Source organism: Coregonus lavaretus (genome assembly GCF_964263955.1).
Source record: "Coregonus lavaretus genome assembly, contig: HAP1_SCAFFOLD_2434, whole genome shotgun sequence".
In the NCBI taxonomy this organism is placed as follows: Eukaryota; Metazoa; Chordata; class Actinopteri; order Salmoniformes; family Salmonidae; genus Coregonus; species Coregonus lavaretus.
Window position 1 is genome coordinate 53,319 of NW_028160954.1, and position 22,415 is coordinate 75,733.

Genomic DNA, 22,415 nt, shown 5'->3' on the forward strand with positions numbered 1-22,415 from the left:
CTAGCCCCCCACTGTTTGGACCCAGTCACCCACAGGGCCAACTGTTAACATCCACTGAGTGTACATGTGTGTTTGGGTGTGTCCAACGTGTTGACATTCTGAACGACAGCAATCCATCAGTCTTTATCAATGGAAACTTTCTCCTGAACAAACACTGAAGGTTTATTCATTTGACATATTACTGTGTTATGGAGACAAAAGAGTGTGTCCAGTGTGTGTGTGTGTGTGTGTGTGTGTTAGAATGTGACCTGTATTGATGTGTGCAAACAGACATCACTGTACATATATATATGTTGGATTAAGTGCTACCTCTACAGCTGCTGCACTCCAGCATAAACACAACACAGTCAGCAGCTGTGATACCAAACACCCATAAACACAACACAGTCAGCAGCTGTGATACCAAACACCCATAAACACAACACAGTCAGCAGCTGTGATACCAAACACCCATAAACACAACACAGTCAGCAGCTGTGATACCAAACACCCATAAGGTCACGTCCCAATAGTCTCAATCTGCTTCCTTCCTTTCCTTGTCTCCTGTCCTTGCCTTCTTTCCTTTGTAACCACCACAGATCTGAAAGACCTTGCCATATGAAAGCAATATGATGAGAAACCCATAGAATTAAATTGAATGCACTGCATCTCTATGGGGAAAACATCCGGGTCTCACTCTGACATAACAAAGTAAAGGAAATTACAATATGAAGCAGTTTAAGAGTAATTGGGATTCTGTCTAAATCATCGTCTTGACATGGTGCACTGTGGGCACAAGAGGTCAGAATCTCACCTGCTAAAAACATGATTGGCAGACAAAGCTTAGAGACTACTAACGCTCCCTGCCAATGCAGTTACCCTGGTAACCTCTGTTAATTCCCCCCTCTGGCTACATGTAACCAAATATAATAAGAATCGGAGCTACATTGTGTCTAGTATGACTATACCTCACTATCACATAAATATATTACATTGTAATGAAGAACGTGAAGTTAAAGATTTATCCAAATAGAAAGAGAAAATAACTTTAAGGTTCTCTTTCAGTCGAGACCTCAACGTCACTGTATGGGATGGATCGTCATTATCACAGCTATAAAAAAAAAAAGCATTATTGGGATGACAGAGCGAACTGATACACTGTAAGAAGAGTTTGATTGAAGAGCTCCTTGCATCAATAGTTACTAGTACAGAGTGCAGGTGAGTGCTTCTCCATTTGACAGGATGTGATATTGTGAGCAATAGAGTTCGTAAGAGCTGAACTGCAAATTGGTGGTAAAATGTATATCTATATATGTTTACCATCAGCAGAAATGCCGATACAGGTTACATACTGTTCTTTAATTATGTTCTGTATATTACTGATCATTCCCCCCACCAATGTACAATGAGAAGTAATCTGAAACAAATGTATCTTTCTCAGCTCTCAGGTGTAACGATCCTGTTAAATGGTTAAATACGCATTACTTCCTCAGATTAAGATGACGATTATTTAAAAAATATGTATTTTGTACGGTAATGAGGTGAAATTGAATGTAATGGTAATTTGTAATTTCATTATATTTTTAAGCATGTGCTCTCCAGCTTTTGTTGAATAAATAAAAACATTGAACATTATTACATCCCATGTCCTATATATCCACTACCTGTACATCAATTATACAGAGATTAATTTCATCTCACAAGAAAATGAGTTTGTTCTCAGGTTATAATTAGATTGAACTACGAAGATATTCAGATTTAAAGAAAGATTCTAAATCTTGACAAAGGTAACCTGAAGCTTTAATCATCACATCTGAGTGAGATTGTGGCTAACATGGTCAATATCACCCATTATTCAACATAGTTGTACTGTCACGATCGTTGACGAACGGGACGGACCAAGGCGCAGCGTGATATGCATACATGTTTATTAACGAATAAACACAACGACAAAACAATAAACAAACGATACGTGAAGTCCAAGGCAGCGCAACACAATACAACACAACACACCACACCACACCACACCACAACACAACACAACACACCACACCACACCACAACACAACACAACACAACACAACACAACACAACACAACACAACACAACACAACACAACACAACACAACACAACACAACACAACACAACACAACACAACACAACACAACACAACACAACACAACACAACACAACACAACACAACACAACACAACACAACACAACACAACACAACACAACACAACACAACACAACACAACACAACACAACATACCTTAACACGGAACAAGATCCCACAACCCACTAGTGCCAATAGGCTGCCTAAGTATTGTCCCCAATCAGAGACAACGAGCTACAGCTGCCTCTGATTGGGATCCAACCCGGCCAACATAGATCTACACATAATAGAACCTATAACATAGAACACCACAACATAGAATATACACACCCTGACTCAACAAATAGGAGTCCCCAGAGTCAGGGCGTGACAGTACCCCCCCCCCCACCCCCACCCCCCAAATGTGCGGACTCCGACCGCACAACATAAACATAACAGGGTAGGGACCGGGTGGGCAATCCGCCTCGGAGGCGGATCCGGCTCAGGGCGTGACGACCACTTACTCTCCGCCTCCCTGTTGCGCCCCTGGTCTGGTCTGGACCTCGGCGCGCTGCTTCCCCTCTCCTTCCTCCCACGAAGTACCAAGCCCTGTCTGGACCCTGGTGTGGGAGACCCCGAACCTGGAGAGGGGCTGACGTCTGAGTCTGGACTGGAGCCGCTGACCGGAGCTGGACCGGGCACCGGTGGAGCGGACTGCACAGGCTCCGGAAAGGAGCCGCTGACCGGAGCTGGACTAGGCACCGGTGGAGCGGACTGCTCTGGCTCCGGAGTGGAGCAGCTGACCGGAGCTGAACTGGGCACCGGTGGAGCGGACTGCTCTGGCTCCGGAGTGGAGCAGCTGACCGGTGCCGGACCAGGCACCGGTGAAACAGGCACGGGCCGGGCCGTACTGGGAACACGCACCACTGACTTAGTGCGGGAAGCAGGAACAGGACGGGCCGGACTGGCGATGCTCACCACTTGCTTGGTGCGAGGAGCGGGACTGGGTTCCTTTATTAATCCCCGCTCCTTCTGCTGCCTAACCAGCTCCTCTCGCCGTGCCTCTACACTTTCCTTCTCCCTTATAGCCTCCTGTAGCGCCTCCCTCTGACCGAATAACTCCTGCTCCCTCTGAACCAATAGCCCCCGTAACATGGTGGCCTCCTCTCCTAACCTGCAGATCCGCCCTTTAACGGCCTCCTGCTGCCTCGTCGTCCACACCGTGTGCCCCCAAAAAAAGTATCTTGGGGTTGCCTCTCGGGTCTCCGTCGTTGGCACTGTTGGCGCCGTTTCTCCTCTCCTACCTGGGCATCCTCCTTCATCGCCTTCCGGTAACGGACGGCCTCCTCCTCCATAATTCTCCCCCAACTGAGGAGGACATCTACTAATGTAACCTCCTGTTTAATTCCCGGCGTTTGTTCCTGAACACGCTACTTGGTCCTCGTTTGGTGGGATCTTCTGTCACGATCATTGACGAACGAGACGGACCAAGGCGCAGCGTGATATGCATACATGTTTATTAACGAATAAACACAACGACAAAACAATAAACAAATGATACGTGAAGTCCAAGGCAGTGCAACACAACACAACATACCTTAACACGGAACAAGATCCCACAACCCACTAGTGCCAATAGGCTGCCTAAGTATGGTCCCCAATCAGAGACAACGAGCTACAGCTGCCTCTGATTGGGAACCACCCCGGCCAACATAGATCTACACATAATAGAACCTATAACATAGAACACCACAACATAGAATATACACACCCTGACTCAACAAATAGGAGTCCCCAGAGTCAGGGCGTGACATGTACAAAGAAATTAAACTTAGTTATGGCTTTGAAATGAACTTGAGGCCAAAGAGTTAAATCGTAACCAGAGTGATAAGAGAAGAGGATACTGTCAGAGGGAGATGGAAGGGAGGGAGAGCAGGAGCAGGGTTAGTAGTTTCCTGTGTCTGTGAGGTCAGAGGGAGATGGGAGGGAGGGAGAGCAGTGGCAGGGTTAGTAGTTTCCTGTGTCTGTGAGGTCAGAGGGAGATGGGAGGGAGGGAGAGCAGGAGAAGGGTTAGTAGTTTCCTGTGTCTGTGAGGTCAGAGGGAGATGGGAGGGAGGGAGAGCAGTAGCAGGGTTAGTAGTTTCCTGTGTCTGTGAGGTCAGAGGGAGATGGGAGGGAGGGAGAGCAGTAGAAGGGTTAGTAGTTTCCTGTGTCTGTGAGGTCAGAGGGAGATGGGAGGGAGGGAGGGCAGTAGCAGGGTTAGTAGTTCCTGTGTCTGTGAGGTCAGAGGGAGATGGGAGGGAGGGAGGGCAGTAGCAGGGTTAGTAGTTTCCTGTTTCTGTGAGGTCAGAGGGAGACGGGAGGGAGGGAGAGCAGGAGCAGGGTTAGTAGTTTCCTGTGTCTGTGAGGTCAGAGCTCAGTACTGCTCAATCTGTCAACCACACCGAGGTCTCATTCCAGGCCGACTACATTGAAGACAGCCATTGACCCATGGCTGCTGGCCAAGTCATCGACTGTGCTGTTGGGCATTAGATTGCTATACCATATGATTTGGTTAGCTGATATGTTAAACATCTATCGAGGAGTTGTGACATCTGGCAGGCGACAAAAATGTAGTCAGCCTGATGATTGACTGATGACTGGTATCATTCCACATTTGATCAAATTTACAATATTTTACAAAATATTTAAATGGAAAATTAAGATGTGGTAGTATATTCTATTGTGTGTACTTTAGTGTTTGTGGTTTGAAGGAAACACTGCTGTATGTGCCCAGATAACTAACCCAAACCCATCTACCAAGACTGTATTTGTACACAGATAACTAACCCAAACCTATCTACCTAGACTGTATTAGAACACAGATAACCAACCCAAACCCATCTACCTAGACTGTATTAGAACACAGATAACTAACCCAAACCTATCTACCTAGACTGTATTAGAACACAGATAACCAACCCAAACCCATCTACCTAGACTGTATTAGAACACAGATAACTAACCCAAACCCATCTACCTAGACTGTATTAGAACACAGATAACTAACCCAAACCCATCTACCTAGACTGTATTAGAACACAGATAACTAACCCAAACCCATCTACCTAGACTGTATTAGAACACAGATAACCAACCCAAACCCATCTACCTAGACTGTATTAGAACACAGATAACTAACCCAAACCCATCTACCTAGACTGTATTAGAACACAGATAACTAACCCAAACCCATCTACCTAGACTGTATTAGAACACAGATAACTAACCCAAACCCATCTACCTAGACTGTATTAGAACACAGATAACTAACCCAAACCCATCTACCTAGACTGTATTAGAACACAGATAACTAACCCAAACCCATCTACCTAGACTGTATTAGAACACAGATAACTAACCCAAACCCATCTACCTAGACTGTATTAGAACACAGATAACTAACCCAAACCCATCTACCTAGACTGTATTAGAACACAGATAACTAACCCAAACCCATCTACCTAGACTGTATTAGAACACAGATAACTAACCCAAACCCATCTACCTAGACTGTATTAGAACACAGATAACTAACCCAAACCCATCTACCTAGACTGTATTAGAACACAGATAACTAACCCAAACCCATCTACCTAGACTGTATTAGAACACAGATAACTAACCCAAACCCATCTACCTAGACTGTATTAGAACACAGATAACTAACCCAAACCCATCTACCTAGACTGTATTAGAACACAGATAACCAACCCAAACCCATCTACCTAGACTGTATTAGAACACAGATAACTAACCCAAACCCATCTACCTAGACTGTATTAGTACACAGCATTAATAGAGTGAGATTCTACATCTGTAGGAAGGGTCTGTTCTTTGAGCTATCAGGCTAAGAGTCCTGCTGTGTGTCTGTGTGTGTGTGTGTTACCTGAGTACTGGTCTCCTGGTCCATTATTAGGAGCAGTGTCTGCTGTCACTTCTCTCTTGGTGCTGGTCTCACCGTCTCTCAGGGTGTCTGCACTGACGTAGATATCCACAATCCTCTCCTCCATCTCATCTCTGTCAAACTTGACCTTCTTGTTCATATCTGGCTCAGCATAGATTAACTTTGACATCTTTAACAATGCCTGGGTCTTTCTTTCTATGTAGGTCTACTATACGTTAAGTCTCTGCTTCCAGTGATATCTCTGTCTTTGAGTCATCTGTGTGAATCTGTCAGTGTGACTGCTGTAGGTGTTAACTCTAGGGAAGTATCAACAAAATGACACAGGTAGTTGTGGCTATGCTAATACAAAAAATAGAACAAGTTTGCATACTTGTGTACGTACTTGTGTGCATGTGTGTGTGTGAGAGATTGTTACAGTGCTTATTGTTAAAGCATTTTCTGTGGCACAATATAAATCATTCCATGTCTCTACATGGTCATCTTGTCCAGAGTATATCTCAACACAGTCCTCCTGCCCAGGGAATGGGACTTGCTATTTGTGGTGATGGTCAGGACACTATCACACCAGGAAGATATAGATAATAGAGGGGAAGTGGAGAACAAAGTCTAGCTGTTAACATATATTAAATATCATATGTAACAGCCCCAAGATAATTCAGGGAGTTTCCAGAACTCCCCCTTCCTTTCACCTTTCTGCTGATTTGGACCCTCTGTTTTCTCCCAAATATACATCAACATGTTCAGGAGGTCCAGGACTACAAACATGGGTCATTATAATGTCCATACAATAGATGTGACACTACAAACTGCTCCAAGTGGATATTGAGGGTGGGTAGGCTTAACCAGTGAGGATGAGATGACAACAGAACCCACCAGGGCTCTCCTCTATCTTGATGAACCTGATTGGTTGAGGAGTTTTTGACTGACAGCTGGTTGAACCATTTCACTTCCCTCTTTTGGGACCCATATAGGGGAACAACAGTCAAATATGAGCATTTGATATTGTGCTTATATGTAACTTGATAACAAAGACTGACTGTCAAATATGATTAAGTAACATCCTTTGATACCCTTTGATATCTCTACTACACTCCTATACAGTGTATGTAATGGTGGTTTGGTAGGGTTGAGAATGTTTGCACCAGACGTAAATGGGAGCATGTAAATATATGTAGCAAGTAAGAAGAATGTATTTGAATTGTAATTGATTAAATGCACTGCATGTAGAGTGTGCAAAAAGTCGAATGCACTAACTTCATGTTGTATCTGATGATGTGTGAAACATAACTACTGGTACACAGGAAGCAACAAACAGGAAATAAGAAGGACTTTTATTAATATTCTACTGCAAACAAATAATAAGTGTGTTCGTAGGTTTGAGACAGAGCGAGAGAGAGAGAGAGAGAGAGAGAGAGAGAGAGAGAGAGAGAGAGAGAGAGAGAGAGAGAGAGAGAGGAGGAAGTTATTTGCACTGTAGGCTACTGTACATGTTACAGTATGTTGTCATGTTGATGTTAAACCACTTTTTCACAAATCCAGTTGAGTTTGCTGTCACATGACATGTCATTCCATGCCTTTAGAGGACTCAGATCTGTGTGTATCTCAGCACAGTCCTCCCCAGTAGGACCAAAATTATCAGGCTGTTTGTCATACCAGTACCTACAGGGTTAAAAACAGTCAGATATCATGGTTAATACCAGTACCTACAGGGTTAAAAACAGTCAGATATCATGGTTAATACCAGTACCTACAGGGTTAAAAACTGTCAGATATCATGGTTAATACCAGTACCTACATGGTTAAATACCATCAGATATCATGGTTAATACCAGTACCTACAGGGTTAAAAACCATCAGATATCATGGTTAATACCAGTAAATGCAGGGTTAAAAACCATCATATATCATGGTTAATACCAGTAAATGCAGGGTTAAAAACAGTCAGATATCATGGTTAATACCAGTACCTACAGGGTTAAAAACAGTTAGATATCATGGTTAATACCAGTACCTACAGGGTTAAAAACCATCATATATCATGGTTAATACCAGTAAATGCAGGGTTAAAAACAGTCAGATATCATGGTTAATAACAGTACCTACAGGGTTAAAAACCATCAAATATCACAGTTAGAACATCACAATCCTAAATAATATACAGATATGCTTCATCTTAAAGTTAACTTTGTTGACTGCTTTCATCAATGACAGTAACCTGTATAGAAAAATGTTGAATGGAGCCTTATACACAGATTAGTTATCATCTCTCACCCTGTGGACAGTGGTCTGCGGTCCACCCATTTCCAGGTCCCCTCATTAACAGAGTCAGTAAGACCAATCCAGACTCTCTTCTTGAGGTTGTACAGAAATGTCTGTTGTCGAGAAACATAAATATATATACACTACCAGCCAAAAGTTTTAGAACACCTACTCATTCAAGGCTTTTTCTTAATTTGTACAATTTTTTTACATTGTAGAATAATAGTGAAGACATCAGAACTATGAAATAACACATATGGAATCATGTAGTAACCAAAAAGTGTTAAACAAATCAAAATATATTATATATTTGAGATTCTTCAAATAGCCACCATTTGCCTTGATGACACCTTTGCACACTCTTGGTATTCTCTCAACCAGCTTCATGAGGTAGTCACCTGGAATGCATTTCAATTAACGGTTGCGCCTTGTTAAAAGTTAATTTGTGGAATTTCATTCCTTCTTAATGCGTTTGAGCCAGTCAGTTGTGTTGTGACAAGGTTTTATACCAGTATCTGTTCTTGACATATTATGGCAAGAACAGCTCAAATAATCAAAGAGAAGCTACAGTCCATCATTACTTTAACACATGAAGGTCAGTCAATATAGAACATTTCAAGAACTTTGAAAGTTTCTTCAAGTTCAATCGCAAAAACCATCAAGCGCTATGATGAAACTGCCTCTCATGAGGACCGCCACAGGGAAGGAAGATCCAGATTTACCTCTGCTGCAGAGAATAACTTCATTAGAGTTACCAGCCTCAGAAAATGCAGCACAAATAAATGCTCCACAGAGTTCAAGTCACAGACACATCTCAACATCAACTGTTCAGATGGGACTGTGTGAATCAGGCCTTCATGGTCAAATTGCTGCAAAGAAACCACTACTAAAGGACACCAATAAGAAGAAGAGACCTGCTTGGGCCAAGAAACACAAGCAATGGATATTAGACCGGTGGAAATAAGTCCTTTGGTCTGGAGTACAATTTTGAGATTTTTGGTTCCAACCACCGTGTCTTTGTGAGACGTGGTGTGGGTGAATGGATGATCTCCACATGTGTTGCTCCCACTGTAAAGCATGGATGAGGAGGTGTTATGGTGTGGCGGGGTGCTTTGCTGGTGACACTCTCTGTGATTTATTTAGAATTCAAGGCACACTTAACCAGCATGGCTACCACAGCATTCTGCAGCGATACGCCACCCCATCTGGTTTGGGCTTAGTGGGACTATCATTTGTTTATCAACAGGACAATGACCCACACACCTTCAGGCTGTGTAAGGGCTATTTTACCAAGAAGGAGAGTGATGGAGTGCTGCATAAGATGACCTGGCCTCCAAAATCCCCAGACCGCAACCCAATTGAGATGGTTTGGGTTGAGTCGGACCGCAGAGTGAAGGAAAAGCAGCCAACAAGTGCTCAGTATATGTGGTAACTCCTTCAAGACTGTTGGAAAAGCATTCCAGGTGAAGCTGACTGACAGGATGCCAAGAGTGTGCAAAGCTGTCATCAAGGCAAATGGTGGCTACTTGAAGAATCTCAAATATAACATATATTTGAACACTTTTTTGGTTACCACATGATTCCATATGTGTTATTTCATAGTGTGATGTCTTCACTATGTAGTGTATTGACAATATGATGGTGTTAAATGTTTTTAAATGGAACTGAAAGAATGTTGATTTTTGGTATCAAGAGGGAAGGTTTTAGCGTGACGTCACATATGACAGACAGGAAGTGGGTTGTAAGATACGGGGATTGGACAGTAGAGGGAGCCATTCAACTCTTGGAAGGCTATATAAAGGGGAGACTGGTGATTGGCCAGAGGAGGGAGTTTCATTGTTTATAAATAAGGGGGTTAGGCGAGGAAGACGTCAGAACGGCCATGGCAATCTGAGGAGCCGTTCTCCAGACCTCGCGAGTCTGTTACTCATGCTGAAGCTTGTGGTCTGAATAAACCTTATGATCAACGTTCAGTATGAGCAGACTCCTTTTGTTCATCAGCAATAATTGCCACCACTCACTCGATACGACAAATGGCGAGCTAGCCAGGAGGGATTATGCAATCCTTCTTTGCTGCATTTGGAGTCGCCAAGCTAACTCAAGCTAACTTCGGTCTGGAGTCATGACCCGACTAGACACAGCTAAGTTGTTAGTTTTGTTACTGCTTGTGTACACTGGAGGAATGTACCCTTATGACCGTGCCTCAGGTGGTGTTTTTGCTGATGACTGGGGTCTGGCTAATCAGTATACAAATTTTAAAAATAGCGCAAAAGTGGTTAGAGTTTAGGGATTGTTTATAGAGATGTGTTGCTTGAATAGTAAGTCAAGAACAGTCGGGGCCAAGATATGTATACAATTTTAGAGCATTGCAGGTTTAGATAAGCCCTCGCGACGAACGAGGCGACCACCAGGGTGGGCCAAAATCCTGGAAATGCATTAGGAGTTTCCAGGTCAGTCTGGGACTGGGGTTGGTGGGACATTTCTTGGGGATGGCTTACTCAACTTCTGTTCGACGGGATAGTTGCATTGGGGGGGATCGCTCACTGAAATAGCCATACCCACGGCAGAATAAATTTAGGACAAACGAAACAGTACTTAATTAAAGACGCAATGCGGGTTTGTTACATGTTGTAGGCCGCAGTTGGCTAAAGGCTAATGCTAATTGCTAAATGCTAATTGTGTTGCGTGCTACATGATAACTTTAACCTTAGAGGTCCACTGCGATGGATTCAAGCCTCTTAAACTTGTTTGTATGTGGTGGAACTGAAAGTTCTACGCAAATGTGAGCTCTGTTATGTGTAATTGTGTGAGTATAAGGTATAAAATAGTGACGCTGTAGCGTAATGCTATCGTTCTGTTGTGTGGTAAGCATGGGCTTGAATGGATGTGCGCATGCGTTTGATTTTACAGGGCTAAAACTACGACATGTGGCCGTGCTGAGCCTACAAAACAAAATGGTGGCTTTGGGGTTTCCTTACAGGGGTTTAATAGCTACCAAGAAGGAAAGGTGGACACGAATCTTTTAAAATCGTTAAAGTAACTGTTATTTGAACGTTAAACTATTGGTTGAGATGTAGTACATTTATAAATTAAATATATGTTGACGAAGTATAATGCATTGAATTGAATGACGGATTAAAATGAAATTAAAATGTTTTGAGCGATCTGTTTATTCTTGGGTTCAGGTTTTAAAATGTTTTGAGCGATCTGTTTATTCCTGGGTTCCGTTTGGTAGCAAATATGAGTGGGGAATATTGAATGTGAATAACTTGGTTAAGTGTAAACTTTAAATGCTTGGCTGTATTGTTTTCTTCCCTTGTTATGTGAGGCTATAGAACGGAGCAAAGGAGAGAGAGGGGGGCTAACGTGTGCGTCACGTGACAAGGTGTGACGAGGCAGACGAGAGGATCAGATCAGGCTAGTACACAAAATCATCCTAACAAAATATGTGATGTTATGACAATTTCACATAGGCTTGGCAAATACTATTTCATTAAAAATTGCATTTTGGTGGCTCTGTGTATCACTGGGGTTTGATTGGAGTTCTGTTGGGATCCAGGACTGACATTATTCTGTAAATTTAAGATGATTTAAAGATAACTTATCTGATAGAGCAAGGGGTTTATGGGAATTGGAGGAATGATAGGGTTAGAGGCTTTGTTTATGGGTATTTTAGTCTGAAGATGACTAACTTGCATTTACTTGCAGTTGATGGGTTGTGGTAAGATAGCCAACACTAATTGATAAATTGGTGATATAGGAATAAAAAATTGGTTTTAAATTATTCATAATTTTTAATGGAGTTTTTAATTGGTTTTCATTTTTAATTAAATGGTTTTTGAATAAGGCATTTAATTAAAAAAAATTAATAGTCATATTTTATTTGATTTGATTTTTGGGGAGGAAAAAAAAAAACGGGGGATGGCTTACTCAACTTCTGTTCGACGGGATAGTTGCATTGGGGGGGATCGCTCACTGAAATAGCCATACCCACGGCAGAATAAATTTGAAGGGTTGAAGGAACTCTGAGACAGTAAGCTAAGTTTCAAAGTTAGTAGTAAGAGAGAGAACAATGGTGAATGACACTGTAGAGTAGGAAGATCAAGGTAATTATAGGTGTATTTTGTGTAATCAAAAGTTTGAAAGTTAGGGATTTAGAGAAAGGACTGAGATTTGGGGAAAAAGTGACACTAGTGGTGATAGAGGGAAGTACAAGTAAAGAGTTCAAAGTCTTAGGGGAAAACTGGGGAAAATTAGGAGTAACTAAGGACATCAACACGTGAGTCTATTATAACAACAGTGAGAAGCAATTTAACTCTTTCAACATTGATAGTTATTAAAGACATAAATATATCGCATTTGGTTATAAGGGAACCAATACAGCACCAATTTTAGGGGAAAAATACTTATTAGGGGTTAGGATTGGGACGTTCCTCCCATATGGAGAGATAATTATGGAGAATAAGTATCGTTATCAGGACCAGGAGTAGAAGCTGTTGCACCTAGTCAAAGGAGGGATAGTTTGTACAACGATATGAAGTGGAAGAGGTTAGGAGGGACTGTTCACTTATGTTGCGTAATGTTACAGAGAAAGGTCAGGGAGAATATATGTATACTTATCTAGTGCAAGCATTAGAAGTTGTTCCGGTTAGGAATTATTGGTTAAAGGGCTATGTAATTCATAAAGTAACGCTTATAATGGAAGAGTTAAGGTCTGTTGAAGCTTCCGCAGTCATCGAGGGAGTTCAGGAAGAGTAGATTATAGTAGTCACTCCAACAGTAGATAATACACAGAGGATAATGGGAACCTTTGCACTAGAAGTAATTAGGGTTGATACAGCAAACTAAGTCAACTACTTTAATGGTAACTTTGAAAGGGATTAGTGATACGATGGCAATAGCAAAAGAGGGAGTATGACATCGACAACAACTGTTCTGAAATTAAAGGGGGTTAGCAAGAAGGACTCAGGGGTTTATGTTACGGATGGAGAGTGCTGTCAAGGATAGTACGAATAGGGTTAAAATAGGAGAACAGATAATAGTAGAGAGAATATAGATTCATCATGAAAGGACAGGATGAGGTCTTTGATTTTAATGACAGACAAGGAGAGGTATCTGATCAGTACCGCTCATTCTTCTGTTGTGGAAATTAGAGATAGATTAACTCATTCTGTAAGATCAGTGAGGAATCTTGAGGGTCCATGTCTGTTGAGAATTCCAGCACCAAACATGTTAGACGGTTGCGCAGCCTCTATCAGGTATGGGTCAGTCTTATGCTTTGTCATGACTGTGGTATTAGCAACAGTCATTGACAGATAAAATAATGTCGTTGTCAGAACAGTGGTTTAAGCCTAGGGTTAGGTGGAATTGGGTTAAGTGAATTAATATGGGTGCATTTGTTAGATGGAAAGGAAATCAGGTAACAACGGAATCCTGAAGTATTCAGGTGAAACATTGAGGGCTAAAGGTTGTTTTTGTTCTACTAAAACATGTGAGGTAGGGGGTGTGTTTATGGGAAGATCAGATTGGGATGTTATATGATAACTTTGGATAAGCATGACCTTAAGGGTAGTAATGAGAAATATGTTACTTTTTAGGTACCAGGTAGTAAGAAGAGCAGGACGTTGATGGTTAAACGATTAGCTTTTGACTGACAATGTGACTATGGAGAATGTTAGAGATATTTGGTGGGTTTGTGATGATAAATATATATTCTTACATTATGAATGGACAGGATTTGGTTACATGTCAACGTTGAAGCTTCCATATGAGGCTTTTACTATTAAAAGAGGAGTAGCACCGAACACAGATCAATTTGAAACTAGAGTTCAAAATAGGATGAAAAGCGACATGTCATAGGCTTCAAGCCTATCATTGAAAGATAAGTTTAAGGGAGAAGGGGGGACTTTATTCATGGTATGGTGTAACATTTGGGAAGATCATATTGATATGCATTGAAGGAAATAAGGGATGCATTTGGAAGACTTGGTTGCAAGATCAGTTAGGCCAGTAGGGGCAGTGATGGGTCAGATTTTAGTTTCAGCTTTGATAACACTGTGTGATGTTTGTAATTTGTTACTGACCTTTGAGAAAGCTATGATATTGAGATAGGTTGGAGAGTGATGCCTGGAGACAACACTCAGATGCCGGTGTTGACTGTTCCTGATCTGGATAAAGATGGACACGTGGAACTGATGGATAAATATCATTTTTGATTATTGGATGATTTTTCAAAAAAAAAAAATTCTCTCAATATTGGGGTGATGTTGGTATGATTTATGAATCAAAGGGGGGAATAGGTTTATGTGATTCATGCATCATTTATATATCATTGTTATATTCCTAGTGGATATTGATGTTTAATTTGAAAGGGTTGTTTTGCAAAAGATACTGTTTGGTCGTTTCTTTTCTTTTCATTCCAGACGCATTTGGGGGAACATGTGGAGATTGAAATACTCAAACAAAGACAATATGAAGGGACAATATGACTGGAGGAGATGAAACAAGGAGGGTGTGGCCGATTCCATCATCAACAATCCATTGGAAGTCGGGACTACAGGGAGATGAAGTGTAGTGGACTACATTCCAGTGTTTGCAAGGAAATATAGACATGTGTAATACATAATTGTGTCATATTCTTAGGGATTAATTTTGTAGAAGGATGTTTGATGTTATTGAATACATGGGAGGATCTTAGATGTTTTTGTTTATTTTGGTGAATGCTTAGGGACAGAAGGTCTAGGCAGGGAGAGTTCCACTTGTACGGTCCAATGGGTTGACCAGCCTTGCAAGTGGATGTTTATGGATAGGATTTTGTTTGCAGGGGCTTACATGTGTATTTAATTGCATCATAGTTTCAAATGCATTTACATGGTTAATGAGGTTATCTGGAGTACCAACAGTGGTTGCCTGGGGCAGAGGGACCGTGAGAGAATTTTACTGTCTTGATTGATGGATTTCTGAAAAGATGGCTGCCGGACAGTTTTTCGCTCTTACACTCCATAGAGATTTCTTCATATGTCATAGTAATGTATTCACACTTCATAAACAGTTATTGCATAGAAAAGTATTTACACTCTAGAGAAGAATGTTTTTGGTTTAATGTTAAAGATACTCAATAAGATAAATTGTTACTTGTTATAATCCTATTCTGTTTGGTTTCGAGACGTTTAGGTTGTCTCGAAAGGGGGGAATGTAGTGTATTGACAATATGATGGTGTTAAATGTTTTTAAATGGAACTGAAAGAATGTTGATTTTTGGTATCAAGAGGGAAGGTTTTAGCGTGACGTCACATATGACAGACAGGAAGTGGGTTGTAAGATACGGGGATTGGACAGTAGAGGGAGCCATTCAACTCTTGGAAGGCTATATTAAGGGGAGACTGGTGATTGGCCAGAGGAGGGAGTTTCATTGTTTATAAATGAGGGGGTTAGGCGAGGAAGACGTCAGAACGGCCATGGCAATCTGAGGAGCCGTTCTCCAGACCTCGCGAATCTGTTACTCATGCTGAAGCTTGTGGTCTGAATAAACCTTATGATCAACGTTCAGTATGAGCAGACTCCTTTTGTTCATCAGCAATAATTGCCACCACTCACTCGATACGACAACTATTATACTACAATTTAGAAAATAGTACAAAATAAAGAAAACCCTGGTGTCCAAACTTTTGACTGGTACTGTATATATTTACATGTTTGATTATATCTACCCCCTGTACACCCATATTCTCTCTCTCTCTCTCTCTCTCTCTCTCTCTCTCTCTCTCTCTCTCTCTCTCTCTCTCTCTCTCTCTCTCTCTCTCTCTCTCTCTCTCTCTCACCTGTTCCTTATCACTGTTTATGATCACCAGGTCTGCTCCTCTCTCCAGACAGTCCTCTCTGCTCTCCTTCCAGGTGTTAGTCTCAGTAGACAGGAAGTACCAACTGGATTCAAACTTCTGCCAGCCTTCAGGACAGGTTTGTTCTACAAGATGAAAACGTGAATTTCCTTCAACTTATCACACTAAACAGTTAATGAAAGAATACAGACACACTATAAAGTGTGTGGGATTAATGATAATGTATTACTGTAGGTTTACTCACTGAGATTGGTAAGCCTCCTGTTAAGAATCTCTCTCTCAGTCTGTAGCTGGTCTCTCTCTTCAGTCAGGGTGTTGTAACTGGTTTGTAGCTGGTCTCTCTCTTCAGTCAGGTTGTTATAACTGGCCTGTAGCTGGTTTCTCTCTTTTGAGTCGCGATGACCAATGACTCCACCTGTAAAAGGGTAAAGTTAATCAAACATGTAACTACCACACCCATTAATGATTAAGTATGATTAAGTAAGCTACTGAAGTCTCTTTGACAACATACTAAACTTACAGTAGACAGACAGGCCTATGATCCCAGCCAGTAGGAGAACACACAGCAGCCCCAGACACACTGCAGCAACTCCAGAGGGTCTCTTCCACCACTGAACATGAACTGAATCACAAATTATTAGAGTAAGAACTTTGGTAATGTGTTTTACTGTATCATCCAGGATTGGAACTAATACAGTGCACTCTGAAAGTATTCAAACCCCTTCACTTTTTCCACATTTTGTTACATTAGAGCCTTTTTATGAAATTGATTAAATTGTTGTTTTTTTCCTCATCAATCTACACACAATACCCCATAATGACAAAGCAAAAACAGGTTTTTAGAAATTGTAGGAAATAAAAAAACGGTAAAAATAACAGAAATACCTTATTTACATAAGTATTCAGACCCTATACTGAGTACTTCGTTGAAGCATCTTTGGCAGTGGTTGGGAGCGGTTACTGCACAGCTATTTTCAGGTCTCTCCAAAGATGTTAAATCGGGTTCAAGTCCGAGCTCTGGCTCGGCCACTCAAGGATATTCAGAGACTTGTCCCGAAGCCACTTGTGCATTGTCTTGGCTGTGTGCTTAGGGTCGTTGTCCTGTTGGAAGGTGAACATTCGCCCCAGTCTGAGGTCCTGAGCGCTCTGGAGCAGGTTTTCAAGGATCTCTCTGTTCTTCGCTCTGTTCATCGTTCCCTCGATCCTGACTAGTCTCCCAGTACCTGCCGCTAAAAAACACCATGCTTCAACGTAGGGATGGTGCCAGGTTCCCTCCGGACGTGACGCTTGGCATTCAGGCTAAAGAGTTAAATCTTGGTTTCATCAGACCAGAGAATCTTGTTTCTCATGGTCTGAGAGTCCTTTAGGTGCCTTTTGGCAAACTCCAAGCCGGCTGTTATGTGCCTTTTACTGAGGAGTGGCTTCTGTCTGGCCACTCCACCATAATGGCCTGATTGGTGGAGTGCTGCAGAGATGGTTGTCCTTCTGTAAGATTCTCCCATCTCCAAATAGGAACTCTGGAGCTCTGTCAGAGTGACCATCGGGTTCTTGGTCACCTCCCTGACCAAGGCCCTTCTTCCCGATTGCTAAGTTTGGCCGGGCGGCCAGCTCTAGAAAGACTCTTGAGGGTTCCAAACTTCTTCCATTTAAGAATGATGGAGGCCACTGTGTTCTTGGGGACCTGTAAAACTGCAGACATTTTTTGGTACCCTTCCCCAGATTTGTGCCTCGACAATTCTGTCTCGGAGCTCTACGGACAATTCCTTCGACCTCATGGCTTGGTTTTTGCTCTGACATGCACTGCCAACTGTGGACCCTTATATAGACATGTTTGTGCCTTTCCAAATCATGTCCAATCAATAGAATTTACCAATGGACTCCAATCAAGTTGTAGAAACATCTCAAGGATGATCAATGGAAACAGGATGTACCTGAGCTCAATTTCGAGTCTAATAGCAAAGCGTCTGAATACTTATGTAAATAAGGTATTTCTGTTTTTTCTTTTTTTTTTTTATCAATTTTCGAATAAGGCTGTAACGTAACAAAATGTGGAAAAAGTAAAGGGGTCTGAATACTTTCCAAATACACTGTAAAATTATAATACTACAGGGTAAACTCACCTGTTGAATGTATTGTGTGTGTAATTTATTTGTGTGTGTGTACATGTGTTTGTTTGTGTGTGTGTGTGTGTGTGTGTGTGTGTGTGTGTGTGTGTGTGTGTTTGATCTTACCTGAAGCAACAACTCCATCTCTTGGACTAGGCTTGAAGGCTCTTACGTTGGCATATAATTGGCCATCAATGTCTGTGTGCTTCATTGCATCAGGCTCGTCGTCTTCAAATCCATCTGAGTTTTCATAGACTCCCTCTGACATCTTAACACACTTGTGGTCAAATACAGTAACTTCTACTTCTAACCTCAGCTCTAATGTACATCTGTACCTGTGTCTTCTCCCTACACTGTCCTGAGTCTGTGTGACTTACTGTAGTGACACTATTTACTAAACTGTCAACCACAGTGAAGGGGAAACGGTCAAAATTACACAACACTGGCCACCACGTGACCACGTGACTTCCACAAGCCTTAGTTTCTAATCTAAACATGTTTGTTTCCCACAGTGCCCATCAGTTTTAAACATATGATTCAACTGAAGTGAAAATATACTACATGATATGACTCTATCTCATGCTATGTGATGTATGTATGAATTCACAGGGTCCCAATTTAGGATCTGCTAAAATAAATTGGGATCCTGTTAATTCACATATACAGCCGTCAAATGGAGGCCACATAATGGCTGTCACTCTGTGACCGGGGGTGTAGGGGAAAGTTGCCCCTAGTATATGTCTAGTATGTTTGCACAAGGCCTAAATTGGAGCATGTAAATATCTGAAGCAAGTAAGAAGAATGTATTTGAATAGATGAAATGCACCTCATGCAGAGACGGAACAAAGTCAAATGTACTGACTTCATGTTGTATCTAATGATGTGTGAAACATAACTACTGGTACACAGGAAGCTACAAACAGGAAATAAGGACTTTTATTAATATACTATGTTTGCCTTGTGTGGGTGAGAGAGAGAGAAGAGAGAGAGAGAGAGAGAGAGAGAGAGAGAGAGAGAGAGAGAGAGAGAGAGAGAGAGAGAGAGAGAGAGAGAGAGAGAGAGAGAGAGAGAGAGAGAGAGAGAGAGAGAGAGAGAGAGAGAGATAGATAGAGAGAGAGAGAGAGAAAGAGAGAGAGAGAGAAAGAGAGAGAAAGGGAGGAGGTTGTGTGAAGTGTAGGCTACTGTATGTGTTACAGTGTGTTGTCATGGTGATATTAAACGACTTTTTTACAAATCCAGCTGAGTTTGCTGTCACAGCACAAGTCATTCCTTCAGAGGACTCTGATCTTTGTGTATCTCAGCACAGTCCTCCTTTCCAGTAAGACCTGCATTATCAGGCTGTTGGTCATACATTACTATCTACAGTTACAGCTGTAGTGTTGATGACAGAGACCTGGGTGGATGTAGTACTAACTACAGGTACAGATGTCGGAAAGATATCAGTTTGTCTCTGTGAATGGTCTGTCCTCCGACAAATCAACTGTACATTTCGGTGTTCCTCAAGGTTCCGTTTTAGGACCACTATTGTTTTCACTATATATTTTACCTCTTGGGGATGTTATTCGAAAACATAATGTTAACTTTCACTGCTATGCGGATGACACACAGCTGTACATTTCAATGAAGCATGGTGAAGCCCCAAAATTGCCCTCGCTAGAAGCCTGTGTTTCAGACATAAGGAAGTGGATGGCTGAAAACGTTTTACTTTTAAACTCGGACAAAACAGAGATGCTTGTTCTAGGTCCCAAGAAACAAAGAGATCTTCTGTTAAATCTGACAATTCATCTTGATGGTTGTAAAGTCGTCTCAAATAAAACTGTGAAGGACCTAGGCGTTACTCTTGACCCTGATCTCTCTTTTGACGAACATATCAAGACTGTTTCAAGGACAGCTTTTTTCCATCTACGTAACATTGCAAAAATCAGAAATTTTCTGTCCAAAAATGATGCAGAAAAATTAATCCATGCATTTGTTACTTCTAGGTTAGACTACTGCAATGCTCTATTTTCCGGCTACCCGGATAAAGCACTAAATAAACTTCAGTTAGTGCTAAATACGGCTGCTAGAATCCTGACTAGAACCAAGAAATTTGATCATATTACTCCAGTGCTAGCTTCCCTACACTGGCTTCCTGTTAAGGCAAGGGCTGATTTCAAGGTTTTACTGTTAACCTATAAAGCGTTACATGGGCTTGCTCCTACCTATCTTTCCGAGTTGGTCCTGCCGTACATACCAATACGTACGCTACGGTCACAAGACGCAGGCCTCCTAATTGTCCCTAGAATTTCTAAGCAAACAGCGGGAGGCAGGGCTTTCTCCTATAGATCTCCATTTTTATGGAACAGTCTGCCTACCCATGTGAGAGACGCAGACTCGGTCTCAACCTTTAAGTCTTTACTGAAGACTTATCTCTTCAGTAGGTCATATGATTGAGTGTAGTCTGGCCCAGGAGTGTGAAGGTGAACGGAAAGGCTGGAGCAACGAACAGCCCTTGCTGTCTCTGCCAGGCCGGTTCCCCTCTCCACTGGGGTTCTCTGCCTCTAACCCTGTTGCAGGGGCTGAGTCACTGGCTTGCTGGTGCTCTTTCATGCCGTCCCTGGGAGGGGTGCGTCACTTGAGTGGGTTGAGTTACTGACGTGATCTTCCTGTCTGGGTTGGCGCCCCCCCCTTGGTTTGTGCTGTGGTGGAGACCTCTGTGGGCTATACTCGGCCTTGTCTCAGGATTGTAAGTTGGTGGTTGGGGATATCCCTCTAGTGGTGCGGGGGCTGTGCTTTGGCGGAGTGGGTGGGGTTATATCCTTCCTGTTTGGCCCTGTCCGGGGGTTTCTTCGGATGGGGCCACAGTGTCTCCGGACCGCTCCTGTCTCAGCCTCCAGTATTTATGCTGCAGTAGTTTATGTGTCGGGGGGCTGGGGTTAGTTGGTTATACCTGGAGTACTTCTCCTGTCTTATCCAGTGTCCTGTGTGAATTTAAGTATGCTCTCTCTAATTCTCTCGTTCTCTCTTTCTCTCTGAGAACCTGAGCCCTAGGACCATACGTCAGGACTACCGGGCATGATGACACCTTGCTGTCCCCAGTCCGCCTGGCCTTGCTGCTATTCCAGTTTCAACTGTTCTGCCTGCGGCTACGAAACCCCTACCTGTCCCAGACCTGCTGTTTTCAACTCTAAATGATCGGCTATGAAAAGCCAACTGAGAGACCTGAGCCCTAGGACCATACGTCGGGACTACCGGCCGTGGTGACTCCTTGCTGTCCCCAGTCCGCCTGGCCTTGCTGCTATTCCAGTTTAAACTGTTCTGCCTGCGGTTATGGAACCCCTACCTGTCCCAGACCTGCTGTTTTAAACTCTAATGATCGGCTATGAAAAGCCAACTGAGATTTATTCCTGATTATTATTTGACCATGCTTGTCACTTATGAACATTTTTGAACATCTTGGCATGGTTCTGTTATAATCTCCACCCGGCACAGCCAGAAGAGGACTGGCCACCCCTCATAGCCTGGTTCCTCTCTAGGTTTCTTCCTAGGTTTTGCCTTTCTAGGGAGTTTTTCCTAGCCACCGTGCTTCTACACCTGCATTACTAGCTGTTTGGGGTTTTAGGCTGAGTTTCTGTACAGCACTTCGAGATATTAGCTGATGTAAGAAGGGCTATATAAAATAAAATTGATTGATTGATTGATGTAGTGTTGGTGACAGAGACCTGGGTGGACGTAGTACTAACTACAGGTACAGCTGTAGTGTTGGTGACAGAGACCTGGGTGGATGTAGTACTAACTACAGGTACAGATGTAGTGTTGGTGACAGAGACCTGGGTGGATGTAGTACTAACTACAGGTACAGATGTAGTGTTGGTGACAGAGACCTGGGTGGATGTAGTACTAACTACAGGTACAGCTGTAGTGTTGGTGACAGAGACCTGGGTGGACGTAGTACTAACTACAGGTACAGATGTAGTGTTGGTGACAGAGACCTGGGTGGATGTAGTACTAACTACAGGTACAGCTGTAGTGTTGGTAACAGAGACCTGGGTGGATGTGATAGAGACCTGGGTGGATCTAGTACTAACTACAGGTGCAGCTGTGGTGTTGGTGACAGAGACCTGGGTGGATGTAGTACTATCTACAGGTACAGCTGTGGTGTTGGTGACAGAGACCTGGGTGGATGTAGTACTAACTACAGATACAGCTGTAG

The 22,415-nt window shown here is 42.4% G+C and overlaps 1 protein-coding gene across 1 annotated transcript; it reads right to left on the bottom strand.

Moving 5' to 3' along the window:
* Positions 1–6,489: 6,489 nt before the first annotated feature.
* Positions 6,490–18,557, bottom strand: LOC311121268 (C-type lectin domain family 17, member A-like; the record flags this gene model as incomplete). Its single annotated transcript, XM_084195778.1, has 6 exons — positions 18,350–18,557; positions 16,639–16,740; positions 16,363–16,533; positions 16,101–16,243; positions 8,293–8,393; positions 6,490–6,577 (listed from the first exon to the last, which is right to left on the bottom strand). Exons 1-6 carry the CDS (start codon positions 18,489–18,491, stop codon positions 6,490–6,492), a joined length of 747 nt encoding a protein of 248 aa, XP_084051904.1. The 5' UTR covers positions 18,492–18,557.
* Between the last annotated feature and the right edge of the window lie 3,858 nt (positions 18,558–22,415).